This window comes from Bicyclus anynana, chromosome 21 (genome assembly GCF_947172395.1).
Source record: "Bicyclus anynana chromosome 21, ilBicAnyn1.1, whole genome shotgun sequence".
NCBI classification, from domain to species: Eukaryota; Metazoa; Arthropoda; class Insecta; order Lepidoptera; family Nymphalidae; genus Bicyclus; species Bicyclus anynana.
Genome location: NC_069103.1, coordinates 3296915 through 3320255, shown reverse-complemented (window position 1 = coordinate 3320255; position 23341 = coordinate 3296915). Strand labels below are relative to the sequence as shown.

At 38.5% G+C, this 23341-nt stretch overlaps 2 protein-coding genes across 2 annotated transcripts in view; one reads left to right on the top strand and one right to left on the bottom strand.

Moving 5' to 3' along the window:
* Positions 1–39: 39 nt before the first annotated feature.
* On the top strand, positions 40–2071 carry LOC112047210 (signal recognition particle 14 kDa protein). The gene is made up of 3 exons (XM_024084239.2): positions 40–260; positions 346–418; positions 1025–2071. Exons 1-3 carry the CDS (start codon positions 237–239, stop codon positions 1249–1251), a joined length of 324 nt encoding a protein of 107 aa, XP_023940007.1. The 5' UTR covers positions 40–236; the 3' UTR covers positions 1252–2071.
* Positions 2072–2253: 182 nt separating this feature from the next.
* LOC112047208 (zinc finger FYVE domain-containing protein 26 homolog) overlaps positions 2254–23341 on the bottom strand; it is a 28274-nt gene continuing 7186 nt past the window's right edge. The window contains exons 5-18 of the mRNA XM_024084235.2: positions 17196–18905; positions 16951–17049; positions 16164–16681; positions 15260–15554; positions 14239–14513; positions 12259–12393; positions 11489–11616; positions 10377–10786; positions 9315–9779; positions 7590–7818; positions 6904–7198; positions 6421–6555; positions 5619–5745; positions 2254–3737 (exon numbers count right to left, since the gene is read on the bottom strand). Of these exons, the coding sequence (XP_023940003.2) occupies positions 3567–3737; positions 5619–5745; positions 6421–6555; positions 6904–7198; positions 7590–7818; positions 9315–9779; positions 10377–10786; positions 11489–11616; positions 12259–12393; positions 14239–14513; positions 15260–15554; positions 16164–16681; positions 16951–17049; positions 17196–18905 (4992 nt within the window). The 3' untranslated portion in view covers positions 2254–3566. The remainder of the gene's footprint in view (positions 3738–5618; positions 5746–6420; positions 6556–6903; positions 7199–7589; positions 7819–9314; positions 9780–10376; positions 10787–11488; positions 11617–12258; positions 12394–14238; positions 14514–15259; positions 15555–16163; positions 16682–16950; positions 17050–17195; positions 18906–23341) is intronic.

Genomic DNA, 23341 nt, shown 5'->3' with positions numbered 1-23341 from the left:
AGTTACATATTGACACTGTCAGTGACAAATGTCAATGTCAACAAGTCGTCAACGTGTATTTTTGCGTGGAGCCGTCAGCCGTACGAAAGAATTATTTTCTAGTTTTAAAATGACAATTTTAGAGTTTTAAAATGAGTGAAAAGTAATGAATTTTATCGTAACAAGTGTTTAAGTTTATTGGACTGTAAATAGCATTTGTAATGGTATTCTAAAACTGGATTTCACAAGTCAAAATCATGGTTTTGTTAGGAAATGAAGAGGTATATTTTTGAATATGTATTCGATAATTTATTGTGTTTTTTATACTTGAGGTATCCATAATAAAATATTTTATTTAAATTTCAGTTCTTGACAGAGTTATCGAAGCTATTCCAAAAGGCTCGAACATCGGGATCTGTAACTATGACTATGAAAAGATGTAAGTAGTTTCTATGTTAAAACCAACAATATTTTTGTGATTTGAGACACACTGACGCTGTGGTGATGCTCAGAAGCTAGTAACGGCATTAAGTCCCGTTTTTTATTTATTAACGTTATCAATCCATACTCGGCTCGCTACTGAGCTTGAGTCTCCTCTCAGAAAGACAGGAGTTGGGGTTAGGTCAATAGTATACCACGCTGGACCAATGCAGATGGGCAGACTTCGCACACGCAGAGAATTAAGAAAATTCTCTGGTATGCAGGTTACCTCATGATGTTTTTCCTACACTGTTTCAGACACATGCTAATTAATTTTTTGAAATGCACACAACTGAAAAGTTGGAGGTGCATACCATAGACCAGATTTGAACCCACACCCTCCAGAATCTGAGGCAAAGGTCATATGCACTGGGCTATCACTGCTCTAGACTAAAATTACAATAAAACAGCTTAAGACACTCAAAAAACTCAAAAAAGAATTTTCAAAATCAGTTCAGTATATCTGATCACCACCTACAACCTAACAAACTTTAAAACTCTTTATAATATTAGTATATAAAAGTGAAGTAAGAGATTACAAAAATTTCCATTTGTTTTATTACAGATGATGGTAGAACGAAACCTCATCCACGGGATGGCACACCAGCAGTCAAAGACCCAGAGTACAAATGTCTTGTGAGAGCACAATCCCGGAGCAAAAAAATATCAACAGTCATAGAGCAGGGAGATGTGGAAAAGTTCACTATGGCCTACTCAAATCTATTGAAAACTAGTGTCAATGGGCTCAAACGTTTAAAGAAGCCTAAGAAAAAGGCAATGGCTGCTCAGTAATGTTATCTATGGTCAATATAAGAGACTGAAGCAATATAATTAGTATTTATATGATGTGAAGTGTTGTGAGTGTTACAGATTGTGTCAAATATTTAGTATACATAGATTTCAAGTAAGCCTACAAAATTCATAGTAAGCAGGTCCTTTAAAACTCGAATTTGTACTGAATGGTTTTAGCAGCAGAAACTGCTGGCTGTACCCAGAGTTTCTTTTCATCCTATCATTAATTTTTAAATAATGTCTAATGTCTATTGTTATTGATTCTTTCCCTACTATATCTGCTTTAAGGTTATAAACTGATAATGAAATTTGTTTCATAATAACTTACAAATGTAAAAAGGCAATGAAATTACTTTTTTACTTCTGGTAACACTGGTAACACTGTGGTAATTAGATGTTTGACACAACCTGTGCAGTTAAATCTGTGTGCGTCAAGTTCCATTGAAGTGTGCTCTTCGCTCTGTGAGATGAAGAGTTGGAGTCTTGTATGTAACTGGTGATGACCGACTGATGCTTTGAAATTTTACATCTAGCAACATTTATGTCAAGAATCTATGGTTGCCATTTTTGTGGCAAGATGATTAATTTGATGAATTTAGACCTAAATACAATGAGTTATTTATTTTATTTTTTTATATAATGATTATTAGGTCTTGTTTTCTCTGTTGAAGGGTTTCAAGATTCAGTTGCATGTAAATATCCAACAAAATAAATGAGTGTTGCTAGATGTGAAACATGCTTCTACTGGTCTAACTGTCCATGCACCACATTTTTTATATAAAGTAAATACATTTTATCAAATAAATACTACTGGTTCTTATTTGTTTTTGTTACTAAAACTGATGAGTGTGAAGTTAGAAGCTTTTGCAAAACATGGCAGATTTGATACTTACTGTCCATGTGTGTTTCTTGGTAATCTAGTTTAAATATTGCATAAGAAAATTAATATAAAACTACCACAAAGCCAAATTACTGTTTGAGGGTTAAAATAAAAAAGACTCATTTTTCAGTACAGTTTTGTTCTTTGATCTTACTAACAGTTTATATATCACAAGATTGAGACCAATTAATGCAATAAATTAACAATGCAATACACATCTTATATATGATAAAATTTGAGTAAATTATAACAAGAAGATATTTTATTACACACATAATATCATGCCTTAGGTATTTGAAAATATGTAAACATAATTAGGTAACTAAGTAAATTAACTAAATAAAGCTTTTTATATTAATTACATATATTCAAAAGACAAAATAGCGTTTTTTTAGTCCAAAAACTTAGTTTTCATTTCATTTAGCGTATTTTTTCGTGTCAGTAAATTAATTTAAATTTTAACTTTTTATTTTATTAGACTATCATGTTTTTTTTAATAATTTACCAACGCCAGTTCAATATAATGAATTCATTGTTTATTTACATATTATATGTAGTAATTATTATCACATCATAGTATAATAGCACCCAGCGGTTTTTCTATGAAGAGCAAATAATATTACAATTGTCAGTTCAAATTAAACTTTTTATAGTATAATTAAATAAATGGTAAAATAGCAATACTAAAGCTGGCATATTTTAATCAGTATGTTTGCAATACATCACTTATTACAAACTGATGGTAGCACTTCTAATTTTATGATGCAAGAAAGTAGCAATTTATTTAATTTCTTATTTTCGTCCATGATATAATCTAATAAATAATAATGCAATAAATAACATACAATAGCCAAATTTCATCTATGTATTGTGACGGAAAAATACTATTAAACTTTCCATAAAATAACATGATTTTCTCCTAAATCTATAATTTCGTTAATCATTGATGCTCCCGTGCCGCGTCGCCAGAATGTCATTCATTATATTTGGCACACCAGTAAGCGTCTGCAACATCTTCGTGAAGAGAAAAAGGCATATTATCGACTTAAAGCAGCGGAATTCATATCGCGCTCTCTTTTGTTTCAGCGCAACGTTTTTTTCGAGATAAGAGTATATCTTAGGCCTACTACACACTAACAAGATAATTTTGTCTACATATCGCTCTCTCGGTCGTCACGTTACAAAACAAAACGATATTTAAGTTATCTCTTATGTTACAATAGAACAAAAGAATGATATGTAGCCAAAATTATCAAATTATTCATCTTTTGGCACGCATCGCTTTCGCTGCAGTCACAATATGCTTCTCGTGTTGCCGCGTTGATGTCCTGTCTGCCCACACAGCTCATAAATGAGCTGATAAAGTACCATACGACGTCTCTGCCTACTTTCGTTCCTACTTCTCGTGCAGTGGGTTAGGCCTGGAGGCGGCAGGTTATACTAGCACGTTCCTGGAGGTGAGTCGCTTGAGGCACGCGTTCCTCACTTGGTCGTTGCCGAGGCGCTCGGCCTCGTGCAGCACTCTGCGCAGGTCGTTGGTGCGCTCGTGCCGCGCCGCCAGGATGTAGGCGCTGCTCACGTTCCGGCACACCAGGTAGCAGGATATCTGACAACGTGAGTCCTACGTGAGTTTTTTAAAAGTACAACAAAAACTGATGTACGCACGCTTGGCTTGGGGAGTCCGTGAATGTGATATGAAAAGTTTAATCGGGCGAGGCTTTCAAGATAAGTGCTGCCATCTACAGGCAGAGTGAAACAGTGTTTGGTATTGTAAACTACTAGTAGATGGCGCTCTTAGAAAACTTTGAAACTATCCCTTTTTGTACACTTCAAGTTTCACTTCAATTGTATGATATAATCTAAATGAAAATCTTAAGCACTCTTTTTTATGATTTATGATAAAATAATATGTCCATTCATAGGCGTTATTGCACATAGTTAGAAAACTCTGTTGTTAAGACTTATTGTTATTAAATATTGGAGATACAAAGTACTATGCTGACGTATTTAATATTAGGAACGGGTATAAAATATGCCGATTGTAGTAGATAGTTATACAATTATTCTAAAATTTAAAATAATACTCGTAAAATAGGTTTAATTTTACTTCATCAATAAGTTAAGTTATTAACTTTCCCAATTATGTTCCAAACCCATTTTATTTTTAGTAATTTAAAGTAGATATTCGTTAACTTGAAAGTTAAAACTAAAGCCTTAATAGTAATTAAGTTTTTTAAACGCATGTTGAAATAGTTCCACGACAAACAGCACATAATAAATTGACACCCATTGGTGTGACTTACGCCAATTGCTCTAACCCACTCTGTGTGAAATACATTAAATAATCTCACCTTGATGGCGTGGCTGGTGATGTCGTGTATGAGCAGCTCGGCCTGCTCGTCGTGCAGCTGCCCGCGCGCCTCACAGCGAGCCACCACCGCGCCCGTGCCCGCCTCCAGCACCTGGTCGCTCACCAGTTGAACATCCACTCACCTTGATGGCGTGGCTGGTGATGTCGTGTATGAGCAGCTCGGCCTGCTCGTCGTGCAGCTGCCCGCGCGCCTCACAGCGAGCCACCACCGCGCCCGTGCCCGCCTCCAGCACCTGGTCGCTCACCAGTTGAACATCCACTCACCTTGATGGCGTGGCTGGTGATGTCGTGTATGAGCAGCTCGGCCTGCTCGTCGTGCAGCTGCCCGCGCGCCTCACAGCGAGCCACCACCGCGCCCGTGCCCGCCTCCAGCACCTGGTCGCTCACCAGTTGAACATCCACTCACCTTGATGGCGTGGCTGGTGATGTCGTGTATGAGCAGCTCGGCCTGCTCGTCGTGCAGCTGCCCGCGCGCCTCACAGCGAGCCACCACCGCGCCCGTGCCCGCCTCCAGCACCTGGTCGCTCACCAGTTGAACATCCACTCACCTTGATGGCGTGGCTGGTGATGTCGTGTATGAGCAGCTCGGCCTGCTCGTCGTGCAGCTGCCCGCGCGCCTCACAGCGAGCCACCACCGCGCCCGTGCCCGCCTCCAGCACCTGGTCGCTCACCAGTTGAACATCCACTCACCTTGATGGCGTGGCTGGTGATGTCGTGTATGAGCAGCTCGGCCTGCTCGTCGTGCAGCTGCCCGCGCGCCTCACAGCGAGCCACCACCGCGCCCGTGCCCGCCTCCAGCACCTGGTCGCTCACCAGTTGAACATCCACTCACCATGATGGCGTGGCTGGTGATGTCGTGTATGAGCAGCTCGGCCTGCTCGTCATGCAGCTGCCCGCGCGCCTCACAGCGAGCCACCACCGCGCCCGTGCCCGCCTCCAGCACCTGGTCGCTCACCAGTTGAACATCCACTCACCTTGATGGCGTGGCTGGTGATGTCGTGTATGAGCAGCTCGGCCTGCTCGTCGTGCAGCTGCCCGCGCGCCTCACAGCGAGCCACCACCGCGCCCGTGCCCGCCTCCAGCACCTGGTCGCTCACCAGTTGAACATCCACTCACCTTGATGGCGTGGCTGGTGATGTCGTGTATGAGCAGCTCGGCCTGCTCGTCGTGCAGCTGCCCGCGCGCCTCACAGCGAGCCACCACCGCGCCCGTGCCCGCCTCCAGCACCTGGTCGCTCATCAGACTGCAAACATCCAACATATATTATAACAGTTTCCTGCCACCAACATTTTGGTTACAATGAAACAACTCATCCTAATACGTAGGAGATATTTTCGTATCTACAAACGTCCTACAGGGCGTGTGTGTTTTTACAGACATACGTATTAGGCGTAACATGCGCGCCAAGACATACCTCGTGAAAACACATATACTAAAGCCATATTCGTGAAGTACTGTTTACAAACAAACAAATTAGCAATGAGGGTATAAATCGCTAGTCATTTCACACCTAATACTAATTATAATTAACTTGGTCTTAACTTAGTGAAAATAAATTTTGTTAATAAGCTTTAAACAATTAGACATAGTTAATGTATTTTTAATAATAATTTAGAAAACAACAATGCATGATTTAAAATAAAAAAAATATGAAAAGATATGCGTTGTCTACCCTCATATCTAATTTGTTTGTTTGTAAACAGTACTCCTCGAGTATGGCTTTAGTATAGACTAAATGCGACCAAACCGGAAATATCGTTCTCTCTTTTGTCCCAAAGCAACAAAAGCGATAGCGATATTACCTGTTCGGCGCTATAATGTCGTGAGTCGCGGTAGGCTTACTGGTCAGACATATTATCATAAGCCTGCCAACAAGCACTGTCACAACATGACCAATCTGAATGTACCCGTATATTACCTGGCAGCCGTCTCGTTGGAAGATCGGATGCACTTGGCGAGACTCTTGACCTCCATGAACCGGTCCGCGTTGACGAGGTACTTGGCCACGTGGATGTAGATGTTCATCGAGTCCAGCTTGTGCTCGCTCACTATCCTGCAATGAAAATATTCTGGTTTTAAATTTGCGTTTTCATATATTCCATATTAAATACCCAAAGGATAAGGAGGCAGGCCTGTGGGGTCGTTAAAAAAGTCTGATAATAAGTAACTAATGATCCAAAAGTGATGATTGCCGAATAAAATTTTAATAGATAATTAAACCTTTAATAATGGGTGCGGCAACTAAAATTGTATAAAAAATGCATTAAATATATCCTTGTTAAAGCTGCCAAATTACATTAAAGATAGTTTCCAGGATAGACTATGTGATTAATGAACATTGACCGAAATAACCACGTGTTGTCACTTCTAATCATATAGCTAAACCATAAAATCGACTTACTTGAAAGCCAAATCCAATCCACTCTCTACAGTCTGGCCGCACGCCAAAACCAAAGCCACAATCCTTATTTTATCTGTATTCGACCCAAAAAGTGTCAGGGGTCTGTGATCGCCCTCTTCTTTTCTCCCCCCCTGCGCAGGAATGACGTCATGGATGACTTTCTCAGTCAGTCTGCCGCACGCTTCACAATTTGCAAGGTATTTGGCTAGTTCAATTTGTCGAGATATCGTTGTCATTAGATTGTCTATGGTCACTCTGTCCAGATGGAATTGGATGGACTTCGGATCGTTGATCTCTGAAAAAAAAACGAGTATGTTTAGAACACACAGTAAAACTTAGAACAAAAATAAAAATCAAAGCGCCACCTATAAGTCACAGGCATAACTGCATCGCAACAGGTTCTTGCAGTTTACAAATAGGGATTGTTTCAAAGTTCTAAGAACTAAAAACGCCATCTATTGGTAGTTTAAAATAACAAACACTGTTTCACTATACCTGTAGATGGCAGCAAGTATATTAAAAGCCTCACCCGATTGCACTATTCATAACGCATTTGCCAACTTACTCCCAAAGTCAAGTGTGCGTAAAGAAGTTTTACTTCAATGTTCAAGTTTCAAGGGTCCAGATCCTCAACATGATCTTTAACTTTTTTCGTGCCCCGTGCCGCACGTACAGTGTGCACTTACTGTTGGTGACCGGCACGCACTGGGTGAGGTGGTGTAGCGCGGCGGTGAGGTGGTGCTGGCGCGCCAGCAGCACAGCGAAGGGCGGGTTGCCGGGCGGCACGGGGCGCGAGTACAGCAGCGCGCACGACGCCGACGCGCGCGCGTGCTGCCCCGTGCCGCACTGCAGCGCGTACAGTGCGTCCAGCTTCTTACCCACCTCCAGTGTCCGGCAGATGTGCATTATGTATTCCTGGCAAGAAACGTAACAGTCATCACAAGTCGCAAAAAAGCAACGAAAGAGAAACCGCTATTAGTTCTCTCTTTAGTTGCGATGGAACAATAGAGAGCGATAAGTAGGCAAGTTCTCTCTTGACGCGCATCTTCAGCAACAATCAAGTGATGTATAGGCTTAAAATGAATTTTCTCCTAACGACCCTTTTCCGAACTGCAGCCTTGAGTCATGAGTGTTAAGTATAGATTGGCAGCGTTTATTTCCGATTCTAAGAACCCCTTCCGTTTGACGCCAGATGATTATTGTAGGAAGTGATATCCATTCCTACTACTCACGTTTTTTTGCTATATCCATTCCTACTAACTCACGTTAATTATCATCTTTGCGATTTTATACGTTCAAGCATCATTGATCGCTTGCAAAAAGATTGACTGATTTTCATAGAAAAAGCTAAGTTTGGACTAGCTTTTAAGCATATTTTAAGTGTTGTTTTATTGAAATCAAGCAGAGATGTAACGAAGCTTCGATTCCGGTTCCGTTAAGTCGGAACTTCCGATTATTATTACACTTTCGGTTCCGACTTCGGTTCCGATACTTTTGTATCGGATGTTAATCGGAGGTCGAACGAAACAAAGCGGGCGGCGCGCGACGGCCTGTGCCGAACAGGTTCATACATGTTCAAAAACGTATAAGTATTAGTGATGATCCGTTATTGTGGTGGAAAGTAAATGGAAATACAAAATTCCAGCCCCTACAATCAATTGCCCGGCAATATTTGTCATGTCCACCGGGCTCGGTAGCTAGCGAACAACTTTTTAGTGGTGCTGGCCTAATTTACGACTCTTTAAGAAATAGATTGGATGGAGACAAAGCATCAAAGGTTTTGTTCATAAAGTACAATACATTACTTTTGGAGTCCATTTTGATTTAATTTGTTTTAGCTTTTGTTCATTTATTGTAATGTAACCAAATGTAACACGCTACTTTGGGTTTTAATTTTAATTAAACTTTAAATTCATTAATTTTATCTTTTGTTTATTTGGAATTATGCCAATTTTTTTTCACAGTTGTTTTTTATTTTATAATAAAAAATAAAAATGAAAAGAATTTACTATAAATCATGTTTTATTTGTCCTTAAACAAACTGACCCTGCCTCCGATTTTGATTCCGATTCCGATAAACCAAATTTGAAAACTCCGATTCCGATTTCGGTTCCGATAAAACTACTTCTATTACATCCCTGAAATCAAGTGTCAGTGACACTAAAAGTGGTTCGACACAAATCCCATCTCTGATCAAAATCAGAGTCTATTCAGAGGACTTCTTTGGCATCTGTCCGCTGTCGCTGCGTGGATATGTCCGATTTGAATTCCAGCCCAGGCATATCCAAGGTATTCTCACAGAATACTCGAAATAAATCGGATGACGGAAATCAGAATCTAGATAGCTATCATAGGAATAGTTTCATGACTAAATACTTTGTATCAAGTTCAAAGAAACTAATGTTACTTACCGACCACATTTCCAAAGAGCTGTCCATATCACTCATAGCCTTCAGCAGATCATTCACTTTGTTCTTCTTCAAGCACTCCATGTAAACGGAATCAGTGAAGGTCTCCTTTTCCACCACATTGTCGTAACAGTACCGTATGACCTCGCGCAAATTACTGTGCTTCATATAAAACATTATATTCGCCACATGAGATCCATAGTTGCTTAGATAATAAACGCATTCTTTGTAGAAGAATGGATCTAGTTTTTTGTTCGTATGGTCGACTTTTACTTCGTTGTGGTTATTTCTCCGTAACAGTTCTTGCGCTAATGTTTTCTTCGGTTGTATTGTAGCTTTTTGGAAATCGCTGTAATCGCCCTGTTTTATCTTCTTGACGCTCGCTAGCATGTGCATTATGTTTAGAGCCGGCTCTGTTAGTTGGATCTTCTTTTTCGTATTCGCTGTAGATAGCATTTTGTTTGTTGACTGGAAAGAATATGTAAAATACTTAAACCATTTTTTCCCAAATTTGTCCTGATGGGTCCACGAGAGACTCAACAGGGGTCATGTTGGCGTAACCAAAAAATGAGGGTTTTCGTTTTGTAAGCTGTCCATGAAACTTTTATCTAGTTTCATACTGAAAGGGGCATTTTCTAAATAAAACAAGTGAGAATTTATTGGATTACTCGCTATTATACGTAGTGTCAGCTTAAACACCTATATCTGATCTTTGTAAAGTAAAGAAGGTTAGCGTTTAAACACATTGTTAAATTGTTTAGAGTAATACAGAAACGAAAGACATAGAAACCCGCATACAAACAAACTGTTGTTACTTAGATGGTCGAGATGCTGGAACTTTGTTGCCTCTCAAAGTCACCATGGTCCAAACTTGCCACAGTAGCTGAATAATTTTTAGATTTTATAAAACGACAAAGGTCTTTACAGATTTTTAGACCACTAGGTATATAGTGTGCGCTAAAATTGTAGTTCGTTGTTAGAATATACATATGCCTCATGATTCGAGTGGAGTGTGGATTCGCGGTTCGTGGCCAAACTACGGTTAGATTTTAGGGTAAACCTTACCTTTATAGTTTCAGCTTTGTCCAACAACTGCTGATTAACCGGATAATTCATGTCCTCCAACATTGTTATGATTTCGTTCAACAAGGGAGGATTCGTCCTCCCACGCCCTTCAGACGTCGCGCTGGAAGTCGATATAGACCTCTCGGAGGATCGCATATGATTCAACCTTCTATTAACGAAGTTGAACTCGGAAGCTTCTTTTCCGTACTCAAGTTCATCGACGTCTACACAAACGGGAGTGTTTTTGAAACACAATGCGAACTTTCGTCGGGCCTCTTTGAAGCAACCGGCTTTGAGACACGCTTTACCCCACGCAGCGAGGACGCTGTTTCGGGGAAGTCCCGATTTTGTTGCTATCTCCAATGCCAACTCCCATTTTTCCGCTTCCAGAAGAGAACGGACTATTTGACCTGTGGAAGATGTCTTGAATTTTAGTTTTGCGTGCTTTTAAGATACGTATTTTAGAATTAAAAAATATGAATGTTGTCACTCGTGCTTCCAAAGAGAAAATTTGGTATAAATATATTAATAAGGCATAACTCAAAATATATTACAATTTTTTGTTACATTAACTAAAGTTTTAATTCTAAATTTTTTACTTTATTTATTGACATAATTTTAAAGCAGTTGTTCTTACACGTTAGGATGTAGGATGTGTGTTTTGGATATATACGATTAGTTCGCCATCTACATAGCTCGTTCGAGCGTTAGGTACTCTGGGTAGTTTATAGGTACTCCTATATCCTATATCCTACTATAAATGGACGTTGACGTGATAACTTAGTGAATATGACCTCTGCCTTCGATTCGGAGGGCGTAGGTTCGAATCCGGTCCGGGCATGCACCTTCAACTTTCGAGTTATGAAATGAAATTTCACGTGACTGAAAAACATCGTTAGGAAACCTGCATACCTGAGAATTTTCTTAATTCTCTACGTGTGTGAAGTCTGCCAATCCGCATTGGGCCAGCGCGGTGGACTAAGGCCTAGCCCTTCTCATTCTGAGAGACCAGAATATGTGGTTAACGTGGTTAACAGTGACCAGAATATGGGTTGTTAATGATGATGTCTCCTATACATGAAATTTATCGTGTAATTAGGTGACATACGTACTGGGATGCGCGCCCTGGTGCGGCACCAAGTGGTGCGCCTGATGTTTGACAAGCGTCGCCATCGCGTCCGCGTGCGCCAGGCAGCGCGTGGCGTGCGCCGCGCCCGTCTCCGCCACGCGCATGCCTCCGCTGTACAAATTATATAGGCTCATACTATAAATTGCATAAATACATATTTCATTTTCTAGTATTACTGCTAGTGACCATTTGCTTGGTCTCAGGTCCGTCAATAAATAATATATCCATATTTAAAAACAGTTTTATCCATTTAAATAATTAGGAAAATTTTATTTAGATGGCTATACAGAGATGTTAAACCCAAAGAACAACGGGAATTACTAATACGTAATTATGAGTCATGACAAAAGGCTTATTAGTAAAACTTATGTAAATACATCAGGTAAAAAATGCCTCACGGCGTTGTTTTGTTTCGTGCGTACATTTCTATGTACAATAAGGCACTAAAACAAACAAAACAAGAAATACGTTCCGCACAAACGACCAACAACAATCTCGTTCTAATGCTTTATGAAATCTAGTAAACAATGATAATGGAAATTATACCTACTCTTCTTTTTCTTCTTCTTGATGTAGAGGCTTTGCAGGTCTTCATGAGGTATATGACTATGACTTGACTCTTGACTTGACGCTTCCGATCTATTGTGATCGCCTCTGACTAGATTTCTCCTAGCAGCAGTTTCTTGACTGGGATGTGTTTTACCTCCTCTGGGTTTAAAGTGAACTGTGAAATGCCCATTACATTATACTCACGATTTTTCATTTGGAGCTCTTGAATATAGCTCAGCAGCAGCTAACAGCAAGGAGCGTCGAGCGCGCACCAACAAGCCCGAGTCGCCTCCGTTGGCCAACTCCCGCGCTACTTCATCACTGCGGTCTAGTAGAAATCTGTTGGGACATATTTAAAAAAAAAAAACAATTTTAGAAGCTACTTTTAATTCTCAATATTAATCTAAGAATTATAAGGACTCTTTATTTGTTTATTAAAAGTTTTCTAAGTAAAAATATTTTTATGAAAATATCCGCCTTTTTTCTTGCATTTCTTTCTTAGTAATAGTAACAAAAGTCATAATAAATATACAGATTTTCAAATTGTGTATTACAATTACTCACTTCAAATAAACTTAAAACTTATGATGATTTATTTGTCATGTTACAAAAAATAAATAAATCAAATTTATTGGAGTTTATTGGAGTTTACTCCTTAAGAATCGATTTTTTATATATAAGGCGCCCGGTATGAGAAAAATCCGAGGGGTAAAACCAACTGAACTAACGAAAAAGTGTCACGTTTTTGGTGCGCACCCTTAGTGCGCAACTTTCTAATTTAGCTGTGAGTGTATTGAGACGTACATAGGGTATGCTGTATAGGCGACTATACCTATATACTATATGTTATTGGGCTTGTTTGTTTAATGATTATATCATTGTAAGAGTAAAATATATAATGTGAAGTATATTATAAAGTCTATTAGCTATTTTACAATTCTATTCATTTAGTCTTCTTTAACATAAGTATTACTAAAGCCCTACTCGATGTGCACTGTTTACCAACAAAAAAAAGTGTGTATGTTAAAAAAAACAAAAAGTTAGCTCGAAGCACGTCTCAATACTCGCGCATTATAAGTGAAAGGTGCGCAACCGAGGTGCAGCAGGCCGCGGCGTGCGCACCCGCCTACAGCGTACACATGGGTGCGATGTGCAAGTTGTTGGCGGCACAGTGCACGGTGAAAGGTGCGCAGAATAGGTTGCGCACAAAAAACGTAACGCATGTCATTTCATAACTTATTGGAGTTTACTCCATCACAATCGATTTTTCATTTATACCCCTCGGTACGTTTTTTGTGCGCAACCTATTCTGCGCACCTTTCACCGTACGTAGCCGCCATAGCGTACACATGCCTAGCGCACGCACGTGCACGCTGTTGGCGGGCGCGCACGCAGCGCTGCACCTCGGTTGCGCACCTTTCACTTTTCAGGCGTTGCTATTGAAAAGAGTAAACTCCATTCGTGCGACGGAGCTGACACACTTTTTTTTTTTAAAAATTAACCCTTAGATCCACTAGGCTGGTAACGTGCAGTATGACGCTCAGTGTGTAATACAGAATTTTTAATCATAATCTCTTGAAAAAATCGTCGTTATCTGAAGTAACCTCAGACTAAATACATAAGGACTAGTATCGCACCCAAATTCACGAACAAAATTTTCTGCCATTTTGTAAGGAAAATGAGCTTAGATTTTATACATATCTTATACTAAACTAGCAGTTTTTGTTCGTTTTTTACACCATTTAACTACACAAAAAGGTATTTTTACGGAGGTTTTTAACCGATGGACACGATTGTAAACGATAAAACATCGATTCTATAGAGACAGTGTTTATAATCACATAAGATCGTTGATCACATACTTTGACAGAATAATAATGTCTTGCGAGGCAGGTCTTTCTCTAATTAGTCTGAGGAAGTAACTTAGGCTAACCACTGATGGAATAAGCAGTTTCACGCAATCATATACCGATCTGTGATAATACAAACTTATTGTATGAATCTTCAATGGGTGTAAACTTATAACTGAACTCAACTCTCACAGCCTTGTTTTCCTTGATTTTGGTAGAGAGGCACCAGTCCATGCAGGTGGTGCAGCTTTTGCCGGAGTCAGAGTTGTGTCAATCACTCTGTAGAGTATGATGTGCTATTTACGGGACACCCTATATAAAACACTATACCAACCTGGGATAATCCAAGCTTATTGTGTGCATTTTCATAATAGACAAGCACAGTGTGACGTTGGGCGTGAATTCATAACTGAACTCCGCTCTCACTGCCTCGTTCTTCTTGGCGTTGGTGGAGAGGCACCAGTCCATGCAGGTGGTGCCGCTGCCGCCCGAGTCAGAGTTGCTGCTCAGCATCAGGTTGTCGTACTCCGAGTTGGTCTTCCTGTTCATTGTCTGGGTGTAACAGTCGTCGCACACGCGGAACTTGACACCGCTCGGGTATGATGGTACCTTTGAAGATAAATTTATGACTTCAATGACGTCATCAGGAGGGCCAGGGCCTGTAGCCATGTGGCCATGTGTATGGTAACCATATCGATTCTCTGTCTACAATAGAATGCGCTTAATTTAAAAAGTATGGGAATGACATTTGTTATCGATCGATCGGATCGGATCTATCATGCCCAAACATTTTTTCAGTTTTTGAAGCGTTAGCGTTTGTAGAAAGAGAATCGACGGACATGGGTGCAGGCCCAGGCAAGGGCACCAAACGCAAAGCGTGTCTTTGGAGGCCTTAGTACAATACAACTTCAAAGTATGATGATTAACACAGAAAACTTATGTAGGTACACAAGCATGAAGCTTTTTAGCTCAAGATTAACCATTTCATTAAAACATACAAATAAACTTGACGTCTCTGTCTATGATTTCGAAGTAAATGTGTTTTATTAAGTGTTTTTAGTTATTTACGCAACACCAAAACACAAGCATTTTTAAAATGTTCGTTAGTTTGTCCATCTTTGGAAAGGCTGATTACAATGAGACTTTCATTTGAAGATAGAGGATCTCCTCTATCTTCCAATGAAAGTCTCAGCATATCGAGCAATATGCTTTATTTTATCCCAGAAAAGTTCATGGTTCTCAAAAACTGAATTTCACACGGTCAAAGTCGCGGGCGTCCGCTAGTCGAATATATAGCTCTCTCTTTAGGCCTGCCTACTAGGCCTACTTCATTTAATTCGAAATAATTGATTTACCTGCATTCGACTCCTAGAACAAGCGTGGCAGACCAATCGTCCACATCGCCTGCAGTGATGCCTTCGTATGATCATAGAGAATATAGATATTTTGCACATCATGCATCTGTCCACCGTGTAGTCTTCGACCCAATTATCCTTCGAAGGCACATGCTCCGGCATCACAAAGGGTTTCGACGCAGCTTCTATGTTTATAGAATCTATGGATTGTAAGAGCGAATCGTCCCAAGGTTTGAGCGGCGAGGGATTGCTGTGCCAAGGATTCTTCATGTCCAAAGCTTTTTCCGCGTAATATCTAGAAGAGAATCGATAAGCACGATTTTACAAGGTGCTGGGGAGTAATTCCCATAATTCTGGGGTATATTCTTTACCGAAAATTAATTAAAAATGTTCAAAGAACATGTGTTCTGAAATTCATATTTTCGGCGTAAATAATATTTCTTTTTAAAATGCAAGGAAATAAAGGCGTGTGTTACATGGATACTTGGAATTATTCGAATTGCTTTGTATCAAAGCATAAAAATTTTTTATTTTATAGTTAAAAAAATACTAATTTCCTACAAATAGACTTGTCAACACCTTGGAAGTTATGGGAAATACTCCCCAGCAACCTTTAATTTCGGAACTAAACAAACAGATAGTAGAGTTGGATTATAGATTGTTATTAACTGACATCAAAAATGAGGAGGTTCTCACTAATTGAGATCGCTAACTGTGCTTAGTTATAGCATAGTTGGCGATCTTAATTATATTAGACGACCAATCAATTTATTTGTTCGGATACAAAGAAACGGATTATTTAATGAACATTGGGCCATTTACAAAATAATAGAAAGTTACATTGCAATAAGCAATAAACACTTAAACTTAATTGTTATTTAAAATATTAAATAACATAAATTACCTCAGTAAACTGTCGACAGCATTCCGAGATATCAACAACGTCTCGATAGTCTTTATATTGTAGTAGAGGTTGTCGCCGCTTGGATCGTTTTTCAAATTCGATGATATTTTGGTAATAATATGTGCCAACATTTCCAACTTTCCATTCATTAGAAGCTGTTCGATCATTAGCAAGGGTTTCTCAATCAAATCCCAAAAGAGATGTCTTGAATTAGCCTCAATTTCGAGCATGATTTGAAATCCTGTTTTGATATTCTCAAACGACCTCCAAGTTGTACTATTGGCTGCGAGATAGTCAATACACACTTGGAGTATTTCTATGTTTCTGATTTTGGATATTTCATCCGCGACCAAGTCCACTGCTTGGCTGCTGGGTAATCTTGTAAGCAGATCTCGGACTAAAGATGGCGTGGCTTGGTTTGTATACTCAAAGAACTGGCGTAAAAGATTGATAACGATCAAGTTTTTCATATGCTCCGACACGTCGTGGCTGTCTGCCCATTCTAAACACAATTTGAACTGCAAGATAAATGTTATAGAAATTCAATAAGTTCACGGGTTTTTCTCAAGTTTGATATCAACTGTACATTAAGCCAATGAAATAGCAGCATTGGAATCGATTTACAGCTATACTAAATAAATCAGTTTAAAACTATTGAAATTAAAAGTAAAGTAATAAGAGACAAAACAAGTTGTTATGGCTGTTTTGAAAACGCTGTAGCTACTGTAAAACTGCCTTCTTATGAAAGTCTAAAAAAAAAGAGAAAATTTTACACTAAAAAACTTACTTGTTGACTATCCATAAGCACTTCAATAATATTTTCAGGATTTTCTATTGATTTCTCGTATATCGTGTACCAGTGGTTCGTGCCCATTATGGACGATATCTAAAATTAAACACCACGGTTAATTAATAATAGCACACTCATCTTATTTTAGGTTTGAATATTTTTGTACAATTCTATTGTCGCGCACAAAATGCTATCTTTACGAAGTCCAAGTTTAATAAAATAGAGATTATTTTGTAGCTCACCTGTTCATAAATAGGTATTTTAACTTTCCATTCATTACATTTTTCATATAAACCTTCCTCCGCAGCAGTTTCATCCAAAATAAATCGAAGGTAATCGATAGCTTCCATAGCACCTTCCGCGGGCCAGCAAGCTAGATTGTTCAAGATCAAATCAAACTTCAGTTCTGAACATTTCAAGTATTGACAATATTTCCAACAGTTAGGAACTTTTGGATTCGTCGCAATTTTAAACAACATTAAATCCCGCAAATTCATTAAATTCGCACTGCACATTAATTGCCGTTCGGATAGTGCGTCGATAATTTTCAGGCATTGCAATATTTTACCTGACTCTAGTAATTTTGGCAGATAAATAAATAATTTGTCTAAATCAATGATCGTGTGTAGTGAAGCCAAACATTTATTGTTACCAAACAAAACTTTGGTACTATCAAATCTTTCCAAGTCCATGTATTTGTTGAGGTACTTTGTTCGAGCGTCCATACTGTGTTGACTTGTGCTTTCGCTCAAGCTCGAATGAATTTTTCGAATTATATGAGCGAGCACCCAGTTGTGTAAGACAACGTACGTCAAGCATTGGGGATCTGGAGTTCTCGGGAGTGGAGCAAAGTCTGCAGTAGGTTCAACAAACAATTTCTCTTCCAAATTCTTGAAATCAAATACGACTTGAAGAAGGTTGTTGAAGTTTTCTTCACTGGCTTCTCTCAACGACCCCGCCAAGGTTATCGATGGACAGAAATTCAGAATCAACTTTGGAATCAAATTGACGTTTAATTTTTTACATATCGGCTCCAGATAGCTCACGGGCATTTCTTTATTGTTAATCATATTTCCAAATATATCGTGCAACTGTCTCTCTAAAACTGAAAAGTAGGGTTTTTCAGTTGGAGATTCATTTTGGCGGTCCTCTTGTTCGAGTTGATATACTGATTTCGAGTACATGTAACATTTTCTTAAATAATGCACTCTAGCTTTCTTTGTTCCATGTCTGGACACCTCTCCTATATTACATATATCTTTATCAGAAGCAGCCACAACATTCATGTAAATTTGATGATATTTTTGCAATAAATTTTCATCCACATTAGATTCTGCGGTAGGATTTACGATGTCAGCTAAGTCTAAGCAACATTGTCTCAGTTCCTTGGATAGCTGGTTTAGTTTACAGAATTCTTTATGCTTGATTGGAATGCGACAATCGGCTATTAATTCGCAAACATTATCGACGAATTCAAAAGATTTCTCGGTGTTTCCGAAAATTTCGAATGTAACACTGGCTATATCTTCTACAAATCTGATGTAGTTGGTCTTTTTAACAGCAGTGACATCCGTACTACATCTTACTTCTGCAAGTTTGCGTTCAACTACATTTATTAGCCCGTATGTTATTTCTCTATTGAGTCCGCTGCTCAGAAGTATGTCGACAGCGTTTATAAATGGTGCGTTTTGATGATTATAAAGTTGCAAATGCGGATGTCGGGGGCCTAGCTCAATGATATCGAAGGAATTTGGTGGTCTGTTTGAGGCTAGGAACCCCTCAACGAGACCCATAACTTCAGTGGACACGACAGAGAGTGCTGACAACTCCTTAGTTGGGTATCGGGAACAATCTCTGTAGCAAATTATATTTTTTATTTTCGCTACTAGATGGCGCAATTGCTCCGTAAATGTTACTTCTGTAGCGATTTCGGAATCTGATAAATCGAACATCTGAAATAAGAAATAATTCATATTTTGTAATGTGTTATTAATATACAACAAGTAACAACGCAGTCCTCAACAAGTGCCTTGGACACATATTAAACGTTTTAGTTCCTCGTTTGTAAACGCAAGATACTTAAAGTTTCTTTTGTATGCTTTTCAAAAACTATAAATAGCACAGAGTGTATGACTGTAGGGTAGAATATGTTGGGATCATAGATACCCAAGGTGAATTGAAAAAAATAATTCTTACAATTGACAACTTGACGTTCCATCACGAAATTAAAGTATTCAATGTTTTAGTTTGGTTTTGGAATCTATTTTCTCTTTTATGACGAAAATCTATATTTTATTTTATATCCACATAGCATTAGATGCGAATGCATTTGTCGATAGCTCGTACAATTTATCACAGAACCAAATAAATTATACTGATAACATGGCACCCAAAGATAAGAACATGGTAATTAATTTTAATTATTATTAATCTCGAAATTATTACTAAAAGACATTTTATTTATGTTAAAATTTTAATATTTTTTAGTACTAATACATATAAAAACTGTGTCGTAATAGCCCAGTGTATATGACCTCTGTCTTCGATTTAGAGGGCGAAGGTACGAATCCGGCCCAGGGTATTCACCTAAACTATTCAGTTATGTACATTTTAAGAAATTAAATATCACATGTCTCAAACGGTGAAGGAGAAAACCAGCACACCTCGGAATTTTCTTGATTCTTTATGTGTGTGAAGTTCGTCAATCCGCATTGGGCCAGCAGTGAGTCAACAGTGAGTCGTATAGGTTGTGATGATGATGATAAAAATTGTGTACCTCTTTTATAGAACTCAGAAATATTATGACCAACTAACTAGTAAAGACGTAACTGACTTGCTGATCCACTGGTTAGCCTATGTGACTTCAGATCATAAGGTCCTGTATTCGAGTCCTGGTCGGGCTATGAAATATTAAACCTTTCATTCTTCCAAGAGTTAGGAAGTTTGTGGTGTTATACACCCTTATGTTTCTAAGAGAGAGAGACGTCGTTCCCGGTCATTATCATTAAAACCAGATAGTGATCATTACAAAGTCAAATATTATCACCCTAAGCCAGCCAACCCGTATTGCAGTAGCGTGATGGGTTTAAGCATTAAACCCCTGTCCAACAAAGGAAGAAGACTGGTCCTGTAGTAGGCCATTATAACAGACTATTATGATGATGGGAAAAAAATCACCATAAGCCCTTCAGCCCGTATTGCAACAGCGTGGTGGGTTTTAGAATTAATCCCTTCTCCAACAAGGGAGGAAGACTAGCCCTGTAGTAGGTCATTCAAACAGGCTGTAAGATGATGAGGAACGAACCACCATAAGCCCATCAACCCGATTTTTAGTAGCATAGTGAGTTTAAGAGCTAGTTCCCTTCTTCAACAAAGGAAGAGAACTGGTCCTGTAGTAGACCATTCAAACAGGCTATTAAAACGATGAGAAAATAATTCTATTTTCCTAAATATGACGGTTGTTTTAACACTTCGTCCTCCAAACATACTTGACAAACATTCCTGACACAATATTGTTTCGTAAATATTTTTAAACATTTACAAAAATAATTCATAATTTTCAATAGATCCCAACACAAAACATATCCAATTAGCAACTGTTTAAACAACTTTGTTGTGTAAATGTACTACGACCACGTTGTTTATAACAAATTGATAATTAACATTAATTTATTATTGTCGTTATCGATTGTGTGAACAGTTGTTATGTTCAGCCGAGGGTTAATGACTTGATATGGATATAAGTTCGCCGATGGATCGTAATGACGGAAATCAATGTTATCTTAAAATTATAAATAAAGTATCCTGTCGTCATCAACATTATCAACCCATATTTAGCTCACTACTCAGCTCGAGTCTCCTCTCAGAATGAGAGGGGATAGGTCAAATAGTCTACCACGCTGGTCCAATGCGTATTGGCAGACTTCACACATGTAGAGAATAAGATAATTCTCAGGTATGCAGTTTTCCTCACGATGTTTTTCCTTCACCGTTTGAGACACGCGATATTTAATTTCTTAAAATGCACAAAACTGAAAAGTTTGCGGTGCATGCCCCAAACCGGATTCGAACCAACGCTCTCCGGGATCCGAGGCATAGGTCATAATCACTGGGCTATCACGGCTTCCATTGGGCTATCACAGCCCAGCCAAATAATAATTATTATTTGAAGCATCAATAGCGACCTGTTGCAAACGAGAGGTTAGTTTCGTGGACTATTGTCGTACCTACTCCAAACACAGCTTTTCCGAATAACTGGAAGGGAACGGAAAAGTTGGCCATATTTAAAACTTAGCAAATATTCTTTAAAAAATCAGTCGAAAGTATATTTATACTAGTCCGTAGTATAATTGTCTAAAGCAGTATTCGCATCTTCCCAATTAGATCAAATTCGAGAGGCAATAAAATTAAATACGAATTTTAATGTTCACTTTCAATTCTAGTTTGATGACAAAAATACTGACGTTGTGGAAATGAAGGAGTATATGAATTACAATTATGATGACTTGGTTAACGAATATTTGAATGGAGATATAGATGATATTGAATCTGAAACAAATGTAACTTACAGCGATGAATCAGAAGAATGTAAGACTTATATCTTTACTAAGAATCTATACTAATATTATAAAGAGGAAATATTTGGTTGTTTGTTTGTTTGTTTGTTTGTTTGTTGGATTTGACTTTGAAACTACTGAACCGATTTGAAAAATTCTTTCACTGTTAGGATGCTACTCTATCCCCGAGTGCTATAGACTATATTTTATCTCTGTATTCCTACGGGAACGGGAACCACGCGGCGTTGATAATAAAGATAAAGATATTGTTTTAACGCGCTTATTTATCTCTGGAACTTCTGGATGGAATTGAAAAATTCTTTCAGTGTTGCTATTTATTAATCGAGTATAAGCCATATTATAAAATTAGGTTAGGTTATATATGCAATCATTTTACGCAAATAAAACCACGGATTCCTTATATTATACGTACTGCAAAGATATCGAATGTTCTTCCAGCTTCCGTTTTTCCTACCTACTACATTATTGGTATCTTTAAATAGGAGTGAATATGCATAATTCTAGGAAAGTTATTAAGAGCCTTGATAGCCCAGTGGATATGACCTCTGCCTTACGAGGAGGGCGTAATGGTGATAAATAAGGTTTGAATCCTCTCCTCAGTTGGGTAAAATGCATTTAAGACATTTCAAGAAACGTGTTACAATCGGTGAATGAAAAACGTCATGAGGAAACCGGCATACCTGAGAATTGTCTATTGGCTCAGAGTGGTAGACTGTTGGCCTAGCCCTCTCATTTTAAGAGGGGAGTCGTGCTCAGCAGTGAGCCGAATATGGGTTATTAATGATGATTATGATGAGGCAAGCTATAAAATTAAAGGCCTGTCCCTGCAGTGGGCTACTAAAATAGCCTAACGATGAATATTAATGATGTAAGTAGGAAGTATATCATTTTAGCAAATTATAAAATGCCTATTTATTTTCAGTATACGATAAAAAGGATCTACGAGTATCTATATCAAACAGCTCTGATTCAAAAAGTAAAAGTTTTAAATCTATCAAAATGTTATATGGGACACAGAAGCAAAAAATAAACGCAAAACATTTATGGAAGATCATCAAAGTTTGGTTCGTCATCTATTTGTTGGTGGCTCTACCATTATGGTGTAGTAAAGGTATTTCATACTATTTCAAGATCAATTAAAAAATGTAACGCTATAGTCTGGCAACTTCGTTCGTTCGGGAATTTTTCATTCATCGCTACACGCCCCCCGGCCCGCTCCCGCCTCGGGAGTGTTACGAACGAAGTTGCCAAGATATAAGGTTCGAGTTCACCGACACTCGTTTAAACATAATCAACCGTTTAACGCCAAACGCCGTTTAGTCCAAATTTCCTGTTCACCACAGCCCATATGCCCAAATGTAGAAAAGTTACAGAGTGCCACTGGATGCAGGCGGCTCCAGACAGACCTTATTTTTTTCTGATTGTAAAAGTGACGTAGGCTTAATGGGACCTCAGTGGCGTCACCTAGGGTTTGGCGCGAGCGCAAAAGCATCGTTTGAGGGGTTCGAAGACAAATAAGGGGTGCCTACAAAATCACACAATCACACGCAAAGTGATCCGAATTTAGCTACTACACTGAGAGCACACATGCCCAATTTTGTGTTTAATTCCATAATATATTTATGTATATACAGTTTTGACAGTTATTGAACACACAACTCGACATTGTAGACAATATTTTATTTAGATATTATTTGTTTAAATAACTTTCGTTGTTTACAATACGACGAAATGAAATTAAGACAATTATCCACTTTTTGACAAAAGTGTAAAATATAAATCTCAAGTATAAGTAATATAATATCTCAAGT